The sequence below is a fragment of the Ictalurus furcatus genome, chromosome 8, assembly GCF_023375685.1.
Source record: "Ictalurus furcatus strain D&B chromosome 8, Billie_1.0, whole genome shotgun sequence".
In the NCBI taxonomy this organism is placed as follows: Eukaryota; Metazoa; Chordata; class Actinopteri; order Siluriformes; family Ictaluridae; genus Ictalurus; species Ictalurus furcatus.
Window position 1 is genome coordinate 24965577 of NC_071262.1, and position 13290 is coordinate 24978866.

General features: G+C 41.0%; 1 protein-coding gene across 1 annotated transcript; it reads right to left on the reverse strand.

Moving 5' to 3' along the window:
• Positions 1-302: 302 nt before the first annotated feature.
• Positions 303-12630, reverse strand: ids (iduronate 2-sulfatase). The gene is made up of 9 exons (XM_053631674.1): positions 12343-12630; positions 12014-12150; positions 10153-10330; positions 9905-9993; positions 6165-6365; positions 5876-6046; positions 5529-5655; positions 4108-4281; positions 303-2043 (listed from the first exon to the last, which is right to left on the reverse strand). The coding sequence occupies exons 1-9, from the start codon at positions 12413-12415 to the stop codon at positions 1502-1504; spliced, it is 1692 nt and encodes a 563-aa protein (XP_053487649.1). The 5' UTR covers positions 12416-12630; the 3' UTR covers positions 303-1501.
• Between the last annotated feature and the right edge of the window lie 660 nt (positions 12631-13290).

The window sequence follows — 13290 nt, forward strand, 5'->3', positions numbered from 1 at the left end:
GGTAGGACAAGAACATTGCACTCAGATATGTTAACGGCTGCTTTTGTTTTGGCTTGAACCCAAAAAAATCCATTTTTCAAAGACACATTTGCAACCAGTCCTCCACTTTGCAAGTCTCCAGCACGTCATTAGTTAGATCCAAACGTAGCCCGGCCGTGGTTATGGTAATCAATGCTTATTATTCGGAGCAGTGATCCCTAACCGTGTCTGCATTGATTCCCTGTTAGGAATCACACTGAAACTAATGCAGTTAATACAAATCATTTATCATCACTAAGTCAAATTCTCTCTCTCTCTCTCTCTCTCTCTCTCTCTCTCTCTCTCTCTCTCTCTCACAGAGTGTTTGTCTTCTTCAGCATAATCCCATTTACATGAGAGAACATGACAAGTGGATAACAGCAGTGCTCGTAAATAAAAATACACGGAACACTTTTTGTAATCGTTTCCAATGGAGGAAAACCGTGGCTATTTTAAATGAGTAATTATTCCTGAAAACACAATACAAAATTAAACCCATATTTCTTGCTTAAAAGGAATAAATTAAAGCCTTGTATAGCAAGCGTACGGGACACAAATGCTAATTTGGTGCGTGGAGTTTATATATCAGCTTCAATCAGCATGGGGATCCGTATCCGACCGCGCGAACCTTGCTTTTTAGACGAAAGCAGTGAAAAAGAAAGCAGCTGGCAACGAAGACTGTTTGCTGGCGCCAAATGCGTCGACACTCCCTGAGGATTACCCTCAGCAGCACGCTCCTGCTGCACATTTATAAAAATGCGTCTGGGGGGGGGGAGGGACAGACACACACGGAGACACTTTCGCTTTTGCGTTTTGTTCGGGTTGAAAAATAGACATTTTTATTGGCTTCCACATGAATGAATATTTACATGATATTCGTATTCCGAAATAAAATTGTATGCACCGTGGGCGTGAACGGTGTTGCAATTAACAAGCTTTCAGAACAAGAAGACAAACAAAATCTGAAAAAATAAAATGCGCAAGGTGGTCTTGAAAACACTGTGTGCTGGGTGAAGGCATGCTAGGTGTGAAGAATCATTTCCCTTATCTTGACATCACACAAAACATTCATCACTGTTAAACTATTCTCTGAGGTGCACCTGAGTAACGTAATCTGCGAGTTTAAACATTTAAACCTCTCCGCTGTATTTCCGTGGTAACTCTGCCGCAGGACAGTACGACATGAGGTTGTAGATTTAAGTATGTTTTTCATCGGTGTTTTGCGACCCTGCTAAAATCTGCACAGGTCTCAGTTTTAAAGACCTCATCAAGCATTAAATCTTTATCGTTGACTGTTAAAATGAAATACATTTCTCCTTTTTGTGTTACATTTCCATCTCCGTTCAACACGATTATTTACCGGCCACGTGTTCACGTTCCCTCAACAAAATATGTAAGTTTAAGACGTTTTTTTTTTCCCTTCCCTTTCTCAGAGCAGCAACTATGTAAATTGTTACTATACAAATTCGTCAGCCGTGAATATTTAAAAAGTGATCACAGGATCCGTTTTCCTTCTCAAAGCCTCTCTAAGGTACGTCACGTGCTCTTTGAGACTTTCCGTCCACGGGTGCCGCGTACCGAGTTTCAGCGTCGACGCTTTGGCGTGATCCTGTTCGTAGTAGATGTTGTTGTCCTCATTTGGGTCCTGCGAGAGGATGTACAGCTCACCGGCGTGCACGTCGGTCAGATTGGCACGGAAGCGAGAGGAGTCGAAACCCACCCACTGGGTGAAGCGAAAATCAGTGGAGCGCACAGAGTAGCCCATTACGGTGATATTAGCGAGCGAAGGCAGGTCCGAGTCATCTCGGATAGTGTCGTTCGGGCGAGGGTACTGGCTGAAGGCGTACGCTTCGTGGTCGGCGACTTGCTCGTGGAGCCCGAGGAGACGTGCAAGGTTCGAACCCTCTGTGCACAGGTCGGTCTTAAAGGAAGGGAACGGGCAGTGGTGAACGGAGGCGAGGCCGGCCAGAGACGCCACAGTGGGGAAAACATCGACTAACTCCACCATGCTGCGCACCAGATAGCCTGGAGGAAATCAGAGTGTATGGATGATGGAATGACACAAAAGCAAGATCAAGCTTACCATACACTGACGTTAGCAATCGATAAAGCTACCACTTATTTCCTATGATATGCGACTCCATTAGTGCACTCGGTTGCTCCAGTATAGTCCTTGGACCATTTTGCAGGTTCCCTAGGTTCCAACTATTGCATTTGGTTCCTATAAAACACACTTTCAACAGGGCCTCAAAGAGTAGAAAAGTGTTCGCTATATAATAGACGCCATTTTGGATGCCTTCCAGTACCGACAAAAGCCTGCCAAAAGACACAAGTTAAGCAAGCTTGACTGTGAACACAGATGATAGGACTGTCTGTCAATGTTTAACAGGTGATGTTAAATAAGTAAGGAATAAAACATGACAGGGTGTGCTGTTATAGGAAAAATAATCAAAGGCTAGGTGGCGCGACATGAAGTAGAACCATCGTTACCACACGAAGTCGATCACTTAGTCAATCTGAAATCTTCTCCCATAGCGACGTGCCAATCGTCATCATTTTTCATTTATTAACCATTTTAGTCATGTTTAATCTTGTGGACTGTTCACGACACGAATTAACTCCTGATATATAAAGTTAAATCAGATATATCTGATCCAAACAGCCGTTGCCTCACCAGCATCTTTATTTCTCTCTTGAAATTTCTCTCACGACAAAAATATGCGCCTTGTCACGTTACAAAAAAAAAAACCCACAGCATAAAACTAACCGGATACTCGTAACTAGAAATATCAAATAAATGTAATTTATCTAATTGTCATTTCACTAATAAACGCCTATACGACAGTACACTGTTCACTGTTACATTACACGTTATTTTTAATCTGCTTATTATTAGGATCCGATTATGTAAAGCATCTGCCATGCAAGTCCCTATGATCGAGCTGTTACTATAGAAACAAAAACGAATTAGAACGAGTGCGAGTCGATATAAACCTGTTATTTTATAGATTATAGCCGTCGGAGCTGATGTTAAATAATAATAATAATAAATCCGAGCCTCCTGACCAATCAGCTTCGAGAATTCAACATGCTATTCTACATAGTATAAAACAACACTAAAAGGAACGTTAAACAAAACGTAGCGTGACGATATTTATAAATAATACGGAAACCTACAGAATGCCTTTTAGCTAGTACTGCTTCTTAAAAAAAAAAAAAAAAAACCGTATCTCACGGCCACCGATGACGACTTTTCCAGTTGTGTTTTCTAGTTGGATCTCCGTTAGCCGCGTGAGATGATTTCAGTCGCTGACTGCGTTAAAAATAACCCAAATTACAGATGCTGTGCGAGTCGAAGGGAATAAGATATTAAAATGATGAGTATTGTATTAAAAGCAGCACAAATGCTCTATGAGAAAATGCTGATTAAGTTTGCACAGTACTCCAGACACTACATAGGTATGTGTGTGTTCTTCACTTCAGGTGAAGATAATAATAATAATAATTTTTAAAAAATTATTTATACAAGTCTTTACACGGATCTCTGCTGTAGGCAACATTGAGCTAGACAAATCCTTACACAGGATTTAGGCAGTGTTCCCTTAGGAAGGTGGTCCAGACTTCGGCATGAAATTCGAGAGCACAGCTGCAGAATTTAAAACAGTTCCAGCAAGTGAAAGAAGAAGAAGAAAAAAAAAACACGATACAGGACCTCTACGCTACAGAACTATTAATACTAATCGCTATATTACAGTCAGTCTCGAAAATAAAATGCAGATTTATCGATTTCGGCATCTAAATCAAGTGCGACTCGTTCAAACGGTGCAAGTACTAATTCACTGGACGTCATAACAGTGTAGCACAAGATAGAGAACTGGAAGAAGAAAAAAAAAAGGGTTAAATAATTCAATTTTACACTGTAGCGCATCAGCGTACACATAGGAGATGTTTTTGCTCGATTGCAAAGCAAAAGGCAGTAAATGTTCCCTGCAAATTGAAATCAGATACGGAAGAATTGGCTTCATCTAACGGTTCTCAGAGGACTCTCGCACAGTCGATGAGCGAGACAGACGCCTCAAGTGTGCTTACCTTCGTCAAACTGCTCCTGTGTGCTTTCAAACACGTTTACATAGGAGAACGTTTTCTCCCCGGGCCAAGGCAGGGGTGAGGTCACACCAGGAGCGTAGACTATTAACGGCACACGGGTGGCTACGTCAAAGTTGCTGTATTTGGCCCATTCGCCGTGTTCGCCGAGGGACCAGCCTGGAACACACGCTGCAGTGAGGATCTGATACACAGTCTCATTTTACTGTCTGCTTCATTAAAGGAGCCTATGACTCTTTGATTCGTACGATTAAGGATTTGCTGTCCCATTAGCATAATTCTTGAAACGAAACCGCGCTGTCTTTTCGCAGGCCGTGAGTCAGCACGTACGCTGAACATCACCGTGGTGAAGGTTAGACGTCTGCGTGCTGAGATCAAGGACTGAGATGTGTGTTTCATATACAGTTCACTTGTGCATGTGCACGAGGATCGTCCGAGTTTGTGCTTTAAACAGGAGCGGAGCGGAGAAATCTGATGTTTCAAAACTGCCATCTAGTGGCGGAACGTACACAGTTGGCAACTAGGTGCAAAGTTTGTATACCCTTAGGAAATGAATGAGAAAGGTTTTATAAGTAAATAGTGGGGGGGGCCTTTTTTTATATTAGGTGACTTCATAAAACTAATTCACCAAATAGTGCATGTTCATGCTTTAATTTTATAACTGCCTCCATCGTTTGTTTGTTTGTTTTTTTTATTTCAATTGAGCAGCATTAATACTCTGTGTTCTTCATGTATATCTGTTATATGTCTGTCTGTTGGATTGTTGTTTTTTTTGTAAACCAGAATTAAATGTTCACGACACAGCTGAGGCTTCATGACTTTTTTTAAAAAAAATATTTAACGTCATCGTGAAGTGCCTCGAAACGCGCAGCGTTATTCGATGTGTTGACGTAATTTCCACTGACACAGGAAGTCAGGGCGGGACCTATTGAGTGACACACGTTCAAACAGCCAAGAACACATTTTCGACCCGTGCGTGCTGATAAGACTGCTCTCGCTCGACATAAGCAACTTTCTGCGACGTTACTGTTATAATCTTGGGGGCAGGACGTTTCAGATTCTAGAGAGCATCTGATTGGACAGAAAATCGAATGAGAAGCTGAAGTGCAGAATGATGTCATCAAAATTGCTGATCCGTATCGGTGGTAGAGAATACGGTACGTTTTGAACGCGTATATCTTTTAAACGCGAATTTTGTCATTGTTTTGGAGCAACACCTATAGCTTATAGATAATCTTAAAATGAACATATTCATACTAAACACCACAAAACTTGGGGACTTTAATACGTAACGATTTTGTTTTTGTTTTTTATTAGAACAATTGCTAAATTAAAGGTAAAGTGCGAGGTGCATGCAACTCCATATTTCTATAGCCTATGGAAAAAAAATATAACAATTCACAAACCATGGTCTGAGGTGAACACCACAATGGTTTCCTTGGCCAGGTCCAGATCATCGAGGGCCTGCAGGATCTTCCCGACCTGGGCATCCACATACGATACGGCTGCAAAATAGTGCTGCCGAATACGCAGCTACAAATCAAACAGAAAAGCAAGAACAGACACTTAGCAACCTGCTCATTAATGCAGTTATCCGATCGGCCAATCATGTAGCAGGACATACTCGAAGACTATTAATAAACGGATTCAAAAATGGAAGTGTTGCTGTTTAACAAAGTAAAACTGCTGTTTAACAAAATAAGTACATATTTCTAACTAACTAACGGACATAACGATTCTGAAGGAGCCACACCTGAAAATCTTTAGGGATTGGTCCATACGGGAAACTGATATTCAGAGCCTGGACATCCTCTCTCTTCCGGATGTCAGTCCAGGGGTTGTAGGCTACTTCTGGAAGCTTCTTAGGAACATCTGGGTCTGGAGCCAGTGTCATGTTCTCAATGGGATACAGCTTGAGGTATTCCTGTGACACAATAACACGCTGTCTTTTATTTCAGCCTAATTTTATCATGCAAGCACTATTTATTTATTTATTTATTTATTTATTTATTTATTTATTTTAAATGTCGTATTTTACGTACCACCGGGATCCTGAAGGGAATGTGAGGTTTGTAGAAACCCACTGCTAGGAAGAAAGGACTTTCTGTACCTTTCACAGCTTTGAGCAGTCTTATAGCCTCTGCTGTGTTCTCCAGGTCAGGCAGAGTTCTCAAAGGCATGTCAGAAACGTTCACCGAGCACAGCAAGTTACTGTGAAGCGTGCCGTCTTTGTTCTTGCAGACCTAAAAGCAGAATCATAAGGAGTTGTGAAGTTGAGAATCGGGACATACCCATGTCAGCTTTCACATCTATGCACTAAATCGATGCACAACTGCAATATTTTTCGGTCAAACATTTCCTTTATACTGTAGGTTTTTCTGGAACTTTTTCCATGCATCGACAGCCAAATGATTCCACAAAATCAAAACAGAAAAAAAGATGTCAACATTTTAAAGCGTTACTTTAACCAGTGTTGATTCCTATTCCCCGTTTTGCATGAAATCCCTTGAATGGACACCAAAGCAATTTTGCTGCGCGTGTGCACCAAAAAGGAAAGTCGTAATTCAAATTGGAATTTGAAAACATCACCGAATGAAATAAAAGACCAATTCTCTCTGGCATGAAAATGTTTACATAATGTAAAAATAGTGACTCTAATATGACCTATTGCAGGGGTGGACAATCTAGCCACCTAGTTAAGAGGCTGAAAAAAAAGGTTATGTAGCCATAGTCCTGATAATATCTAGTAGTAATATCTAATGTCCTGATAACGATGGTGAAGCAGCATCATGTTTCCGTCGCCAGTAAAAGGCCAGAAAGTCTTTGGCTAAGATTTCAGCTGTGAACTGTGGTGATCTCTCGCCACAGGTTTGAGTCTGACTAGAATCTTCATTTTCGCTCAATGTAGTGTATTCAGTGCATCCGGAAAGTATTCACAGCGCTTCACTTTTCGCACATTTTGTTATGTTACAGCCTTATTCCAAAATGGATTAAATTCATTATTTTCCTCAAAATTCTACAAACAATACCCCATAATGACAACATGAAAGAAGTTTGTTTGAAATCTTTGCAAATTTATTAAAAATTAAAAACAAACAAACAAACAAAAAAAATCACATGTACGTAAGTATTCACAGCCTTTGCTCAATACTTTGTTGAAGCACCTTTGGCACCAATTACAGCCTCAAGTCTTTTTGAGAATGATGCTACAAGCTTAGCACACCTATTTTTGGGCAGTTTCTCCCATTCTTCTTTGCAGGACCTCTCAAGCTCCATCAGGTTGGATGGGGAGCGTTGGTGCACAGCCATTTTCAGATCTCTCCAGAGATGTTCAATCGGGTTCAAGTCTGGGCTCTGGCTGGGCCACTCAAGGACATTCACAGAGTTGTCCTGTAGCCAGTCCTTTGATATCTTGGCTGTGTGCTTAGGGTCATTGTCCTGTTGGAAGATGAACCTTCGCCCCAGTCTGAGGTCCAGAGCGCTCTGGAGCAGATTTTCATCAAGGATGTCTCTGTACATTGCTGCATTTATCTTTCCCTCGATCCTGACTAGTCTCCCAGTTCCTGCCACTGAAAAACATCCCCACAGCATGATGCTGCCACCACCATGCTTCACTCTAGGGATGGTATTGGCCAGGTGATGACTGGTGCCTGGTTTCCTCCAGACATGACGCTTGCCATTCAGGCCAAAGAGTTCAATCTTTGTTTCTCATGGTCTGAGAGTCCTTCAGGTGCCTTTTGGCAAACACCAGGCAGGCTTTCACGTGCCTTTTACTGAGGAGTGGCTTCTGTCTGGCCACTCTACCATACAGGCCTAACTGGTGGAGTGCTGCAGAGATGGTTGTTCTTCTGGAAGGTTCTCCTCTCTCCACAGAGACACGCTGAAGCTCTGTCAGCGTGACCATCAGGTTATTGGTCACCTCTCTGACTAAGGCCCTTCTCCCCGATCGCTCAGTTTGGCCGGGCGGTCAGCTCTAGAAAGAGTCCTGGTGGTTCCAAACGCCTTCCATTTACGGATGATGGAGACCACTGTGCTCACTGGGACCTTCAATGCTGCAGAAATGTTTCTGTACCCTTCCCCAGATCTGTGCCTTGATACAATCCTGTCTCGGAGTTCTACAGACAATTCCTTGGACTTCATGGCTTGGTTTGTGCTCTGACATGCATTGTTAACTGTGCGACCTTATATAGACAGGTGTGTGCCTTTCCAAATCATGTCCAATCAACTGAATTTACCACAGGTGGACTCCAATCAAGTTGTAGAAACATCTCAAGGATGATCAGTGGAAACAGGATCCACCTGAGCTCAATTTTGAGTATCATGGCAAAGGCTGTGAATACTTATGTACATGTGCTTTTTTTGTTTTTTTTATTTTTAATAAATTTGCAAAGATTTCAAACAAACTTCTTTCACGTTGTCATTATGGGGTATTGTTTGTAGAATTTTGAGGAAAATAATGAATTTAATCCATTTTGGAATAAGGCTGTAACATAACAAAATGTGCGAAAAGTGAAGCGCTGTGAATACTTTCCGGATGCACTGTAGATATGAGGTTACGTCATGCTGCACTAGGACTGTAGTTATAGAACAGTTTTCATGCTTTCCTGCACTTCTGTCACTGTTTCTGATTCCATATCCATTTGTATTCATGGCTAATCAATTTGCCTAGCAAAAAGAGTTCCTACCAAAACCAAAAAAAATAAATAAATAACTAAATAAAAAGTGTATGAAGTAAAACTTTTTCTATGAGGAAATTCAGTAGGGAGTAGAGGTTTTTTCTTTCTCTGGTTTTAATGAGTAAAGTAAATAAAATGCTCACGGCCTTTATATCAACAGCCTACTGAACATGCTTGCAAGTTTGAACGAAAAACTTTTAACATGGACGTTGTGTAACAGGTTTGTCCCAGGCTAGAGATCTCTCCCACAGTGTATTTTTTCTAATCAAATCAAATCTGCAGTTTGGGAAAACAGCAATTAGGACAGGGATGTCCAATTCATTTTAGGTAAAGGAACACATTACAGGTAGTCTAATGTCAAATAGGCCAGACAAAAAAAAAAAAAAAACATACTTAGATACTGTACATACAGTTATACGGCCAAAAGTTTGTGGACACCTGACCATCACACTCACATATGGTCGCCTACCCCCCAAGTTATCGCCACAAAGTTGGAAGCTTATAGTTGTATAGAATGTCTTTATATGCTGTAGTATTACAACTACACTTCACTGGATCTAAGAGGCCCAAACCTGTTCCAGCATGACGATGCGCCTGTGCACAAAGCGAGCTCCATGAAGACATGGTTTGTCAAGGTCGGAGTTGAAGAACACGAGCGTCCTGCTCGATGAACTGGAACGCCGACTGTACCTCAGACCTCCTCAGCAAACATCAGAGCCTGATCTCACTAATGCTCTTGTGGTTGAATGAACACAAAAAAAATCTAGTGGAAAGCCTTCCCAGAAGAGTGGAGCTTATATTAACAGCAAAAGGGGACTAAATCTCGAGTGGGTAAAGTACATATGGGTGTGGTGCTCAGGTGTCCACAAACTTTTCGCCATATAGCGTATATCCTTGAACTTTTCCACTTCCACTCTTTTCCACATCTTGCAATTTAATTGTGTTCCACAAGACAATTTTAATTTAGATTTTGAATTGATTTGGTGGGACGGATTAGAACCTCTATCGGGCCGGCCCTAGCCCGTAAGCCGTATATTTGACACCCCTTTAACTAAAACAATGTAGCGAGGATGCTCGCTTTCTCTCTCACACACCAACACACTAACCTTCTTGTTTTCAAAGCTGAAAGAGGGTGGATGATACGGTGGTACAGACCAGCTGTATGGGTAATCATCCGTGTGATTGGAGGCGATGCCTTTATGTCAGACACGAGACAGAGACTATATTAGTGCAAATGCAGACAGCATAGTTATACGTTATGGGTGTGAGGAATGAGTAAGAGAATGACGGGACGTTTGTGTACCAATAAGTCTGGAACAAAATCAGTGAAGGACTTCAAAAAAAGATCAGGCACCTGGATGGAAGACCTTCCCCACAGACAACGATGTGTAGCCGTTGGATTTGAAATACTGCGGCAGCGTGGTGTAGTTGCCTGCGCTGACTCTCCAGTAGGAGTTGAAGTCGTACAGTCTGGTGGTGTCTGGCCTTCGACTTGTAAGGAAAGACGTCCTGCTTGGGCCACATACTGCTTGCTTAGGAGGAAGGAAAAACAGAAGAAACTTTATAAAGCAATATAGAAATATAAAAGCTGGCTACTTAAACTACATAAGCAATTACAAATGTATAGGACAAGTCAAATATCCATCCATCCATCCATCTTCAACCGCTTACTCCTTTTCAGGGTCGCGGGGGAGCCTGGAGCATATCCCAGGGAGCATCGGGCACAAGGCAGGGTACACCCTGGACAGTACACCTGGTACACCAGGGTCCAATCCATCGCAGGGCACAATCACATACACACTCACACACCCATTCATACACTACGGACACTTTAGACACGCCAATCAGACTACCATGCATGTCTTTGGACTGGGGGAGGAAACCGGAGTACCCGGAGGAAACCCCCGCAGCACGGGGAGAACATGCAAACTCCGCACACACAGAGCCGCGGGAATCGAACCCCAACCCTGCTAAGCCACCGTGCGCCCCAAGTCAAATATTTGTCAAATAAAATGTGCGTGTTTTTTATAATCAGAAATCTTAGTCTTATTTAATATTTGAACAACATACGTACAATTCAGACGGGATTAGCATTCCAGGCATTGCTTTTTCTAGTGAGATATATCTGAAGAAGAATCCAGGAAGTAAAGTAGAGGTAATAAAGTTTGTGCGAATTACGCTGCTGTAGGAAGTGACGTATGTAGTAGAGTTCTTTCTCCTTAAGTTTTCGCATTTCATTCCTCCCATAAAAACAACTAGCAATGCAAACTGAGATGTCCATCACCATCGAAGTGTCTCAAAGGAGAAATTCATCATTCTGATGGTACAAAGGTGCTCAACAAAACAATCAGATAGTCCTCTCTTAGTTCCTCTACTAAGAGAAGCTACATCTCTCTCTCTAATTTGTGATGCATACACACACACATATATATACATACACATATACCTTATATATATATATATATATATATATATATATATATATATATATATATATATACACACACACACACACACACACATACATACATACATACAGATATATCTACTTTAACAAAAAACAAGTTACAAATGACATTTTTCAGTCACTTCATAGGGTCACGTGTGTTGTTTAATAGCATTAAGGTCTATAGTATTTTACAGGTAATAGTGAAGAACAGGAAAAGTACAAAGGATTTACCATGTCCAGACTTTTGACAGGTAATGTATGTATGAATTCTAGGTCTATGCATTAGACCTAGTGATGTGTCGTTCATTTTGAACAAATCTTTAATATGACTCGGGGACAACGAGTTGTCTCAGAGAGTGATTCGTTTCCAGACACACAGACAGACAGACATTTTAACTATATATATATATATATATAAAAGATAAGTTCATTTTGCTGAACGAGATTCAAAGATCCGAGTCAATAAAATGATCAGAACTTCCCATCATTAATTAGACCACAGGTTCCAACCTTGATCCTGGAGTGTTTTTTTAGTGTTTTCCCTGTCCGAACACACACACACACACACACACACACACACACACACACACACACACACACACCTCAAGCTGTTAATTAGCCGATAAGTTGATTGTGGTGTGTTAGAAAAGGGAAACTAATACAATGTACAAAACAGGAAGTTGTCCAGGACCAGGGCTGGGATCCTGTGTATTAGACAGAGAGATTGATGATTACGTGTGTGTGTATATATATAAACTAAAGCTACCTGTGCAAAGGCGTTGTAGAACACGGTGCTTTTAGAGGCAAGTTGATCAATATTGGGTGATTTTACCACTGGATCAGAGTAGCAACCCAGAGAGGGTCTCAAATCATCAGCTATTATGTACAGCACATTTAATTTCCCTATGAAGAGAAGAAAAACAAAAAGGTTCATGATGTGATCATGCTAAATGGCTTATAATTAAGTATAATGAACATTAAACGATTACGTGAATTAATTCAATAATCACAAAGAGCTGCTTCATGAATTAGTGATGTGGGGAAATCATTATAAACATTAGCAATGCGTCAATAAGCTTAGAGCTAACAGGCTACCTTTTGCAAATATACACAGGTCCAGAAGGCAAAGCAGAAATAAAGGCAGCCCTGTGTGAGCCCTTGAAAACATCCTTAACCTTATTAACACGTAAATGCGACATCACATAAAAACTCCCCAAAGCTCTGCAGACTTTTGTCTTCCCCTCTCCAGCCGTGTTTGCTTCCTGTTTGGGTCTTGAAGCCCCGCCTTCGGCGTTCAACTCCCCCATTTGGCCGCTCCTATTGGTCAGCTGATCTGTCAATCAGGTTTCTATATTTACATCTACATCAAGGCTATCTATTCAGTGCTCCACATATCCGTTATTTCTTCTATATAAAGCTTATATTTTTATTAGCAAAGTACCATATTTATAAAGGTAAATTCTCAAAGTGCAAACCTCTCTTTTTTGTCTCTTAAAAGTTATTTTGAGTCTTTTCAGAAAACTTAGAAGCAATAAGAACATTTGACTTGGGGATTAATTGGGACTAATATTAGTGTCTGTGAATGCCTGCCTTTATATATATATTTAAAGCCATTTTATTTATTAATTACTGCCCTGGCCTCCTGGCTTGTTGATATCGTGTTACTGGGTTCTTACTGGCATAATAATAATATCCATATTTGTATCTATATTAGGATTTGAATCCAACGTGGGTGTGGCCTAAACCAGAAGGGGTTAATTTTTACTTAATTTCATTTTATTTTATTGTATTTTTATGAACCCTACCACAGTGCTCCTGGAAATACTGAAAAAAATAGAAATGTCAGCGCTGTCAGTGTGAAGTCTGGCTCTGGCTGTTTTTCAACCTCAGCTACATCTCTCAAGTTTATAACTGAAATGTACATTGGACTGTCCCCCCCCCCCCCCAACCCCCCCTGCACAGTTATTATTTTTATTCATGCCTTCCTGTGATATTTTCTAACAAATTTAGCCGGTTCTAGTTCACAAAATATAAACAAACTAG

Bases quoted from the DNA above. Each gene is read 5' to 3' on its own strand.
- ids (XM_053631674.1), bottom strand. From the start codon at position 12,415: ATGTTTTCAAGGGCTCACACAGGGCTGCCTTTATTTCTGCTTTGCCTT. The intron at 12,151-12,342 runs GTAGCCTGTTAG...TTCTCTTCATAG, and splicing joins CCTGTGTATATTTGCAAAAG to GGAAATTAAATGTGCTGTAC. The intron at 2,044-4,107 runs GTAAGCACACTT...GATTTCCTCCAG, and splicing joins ACAGGAGCAGTTTGACGAAG to GCTATCTGGTGCGCAGCATG.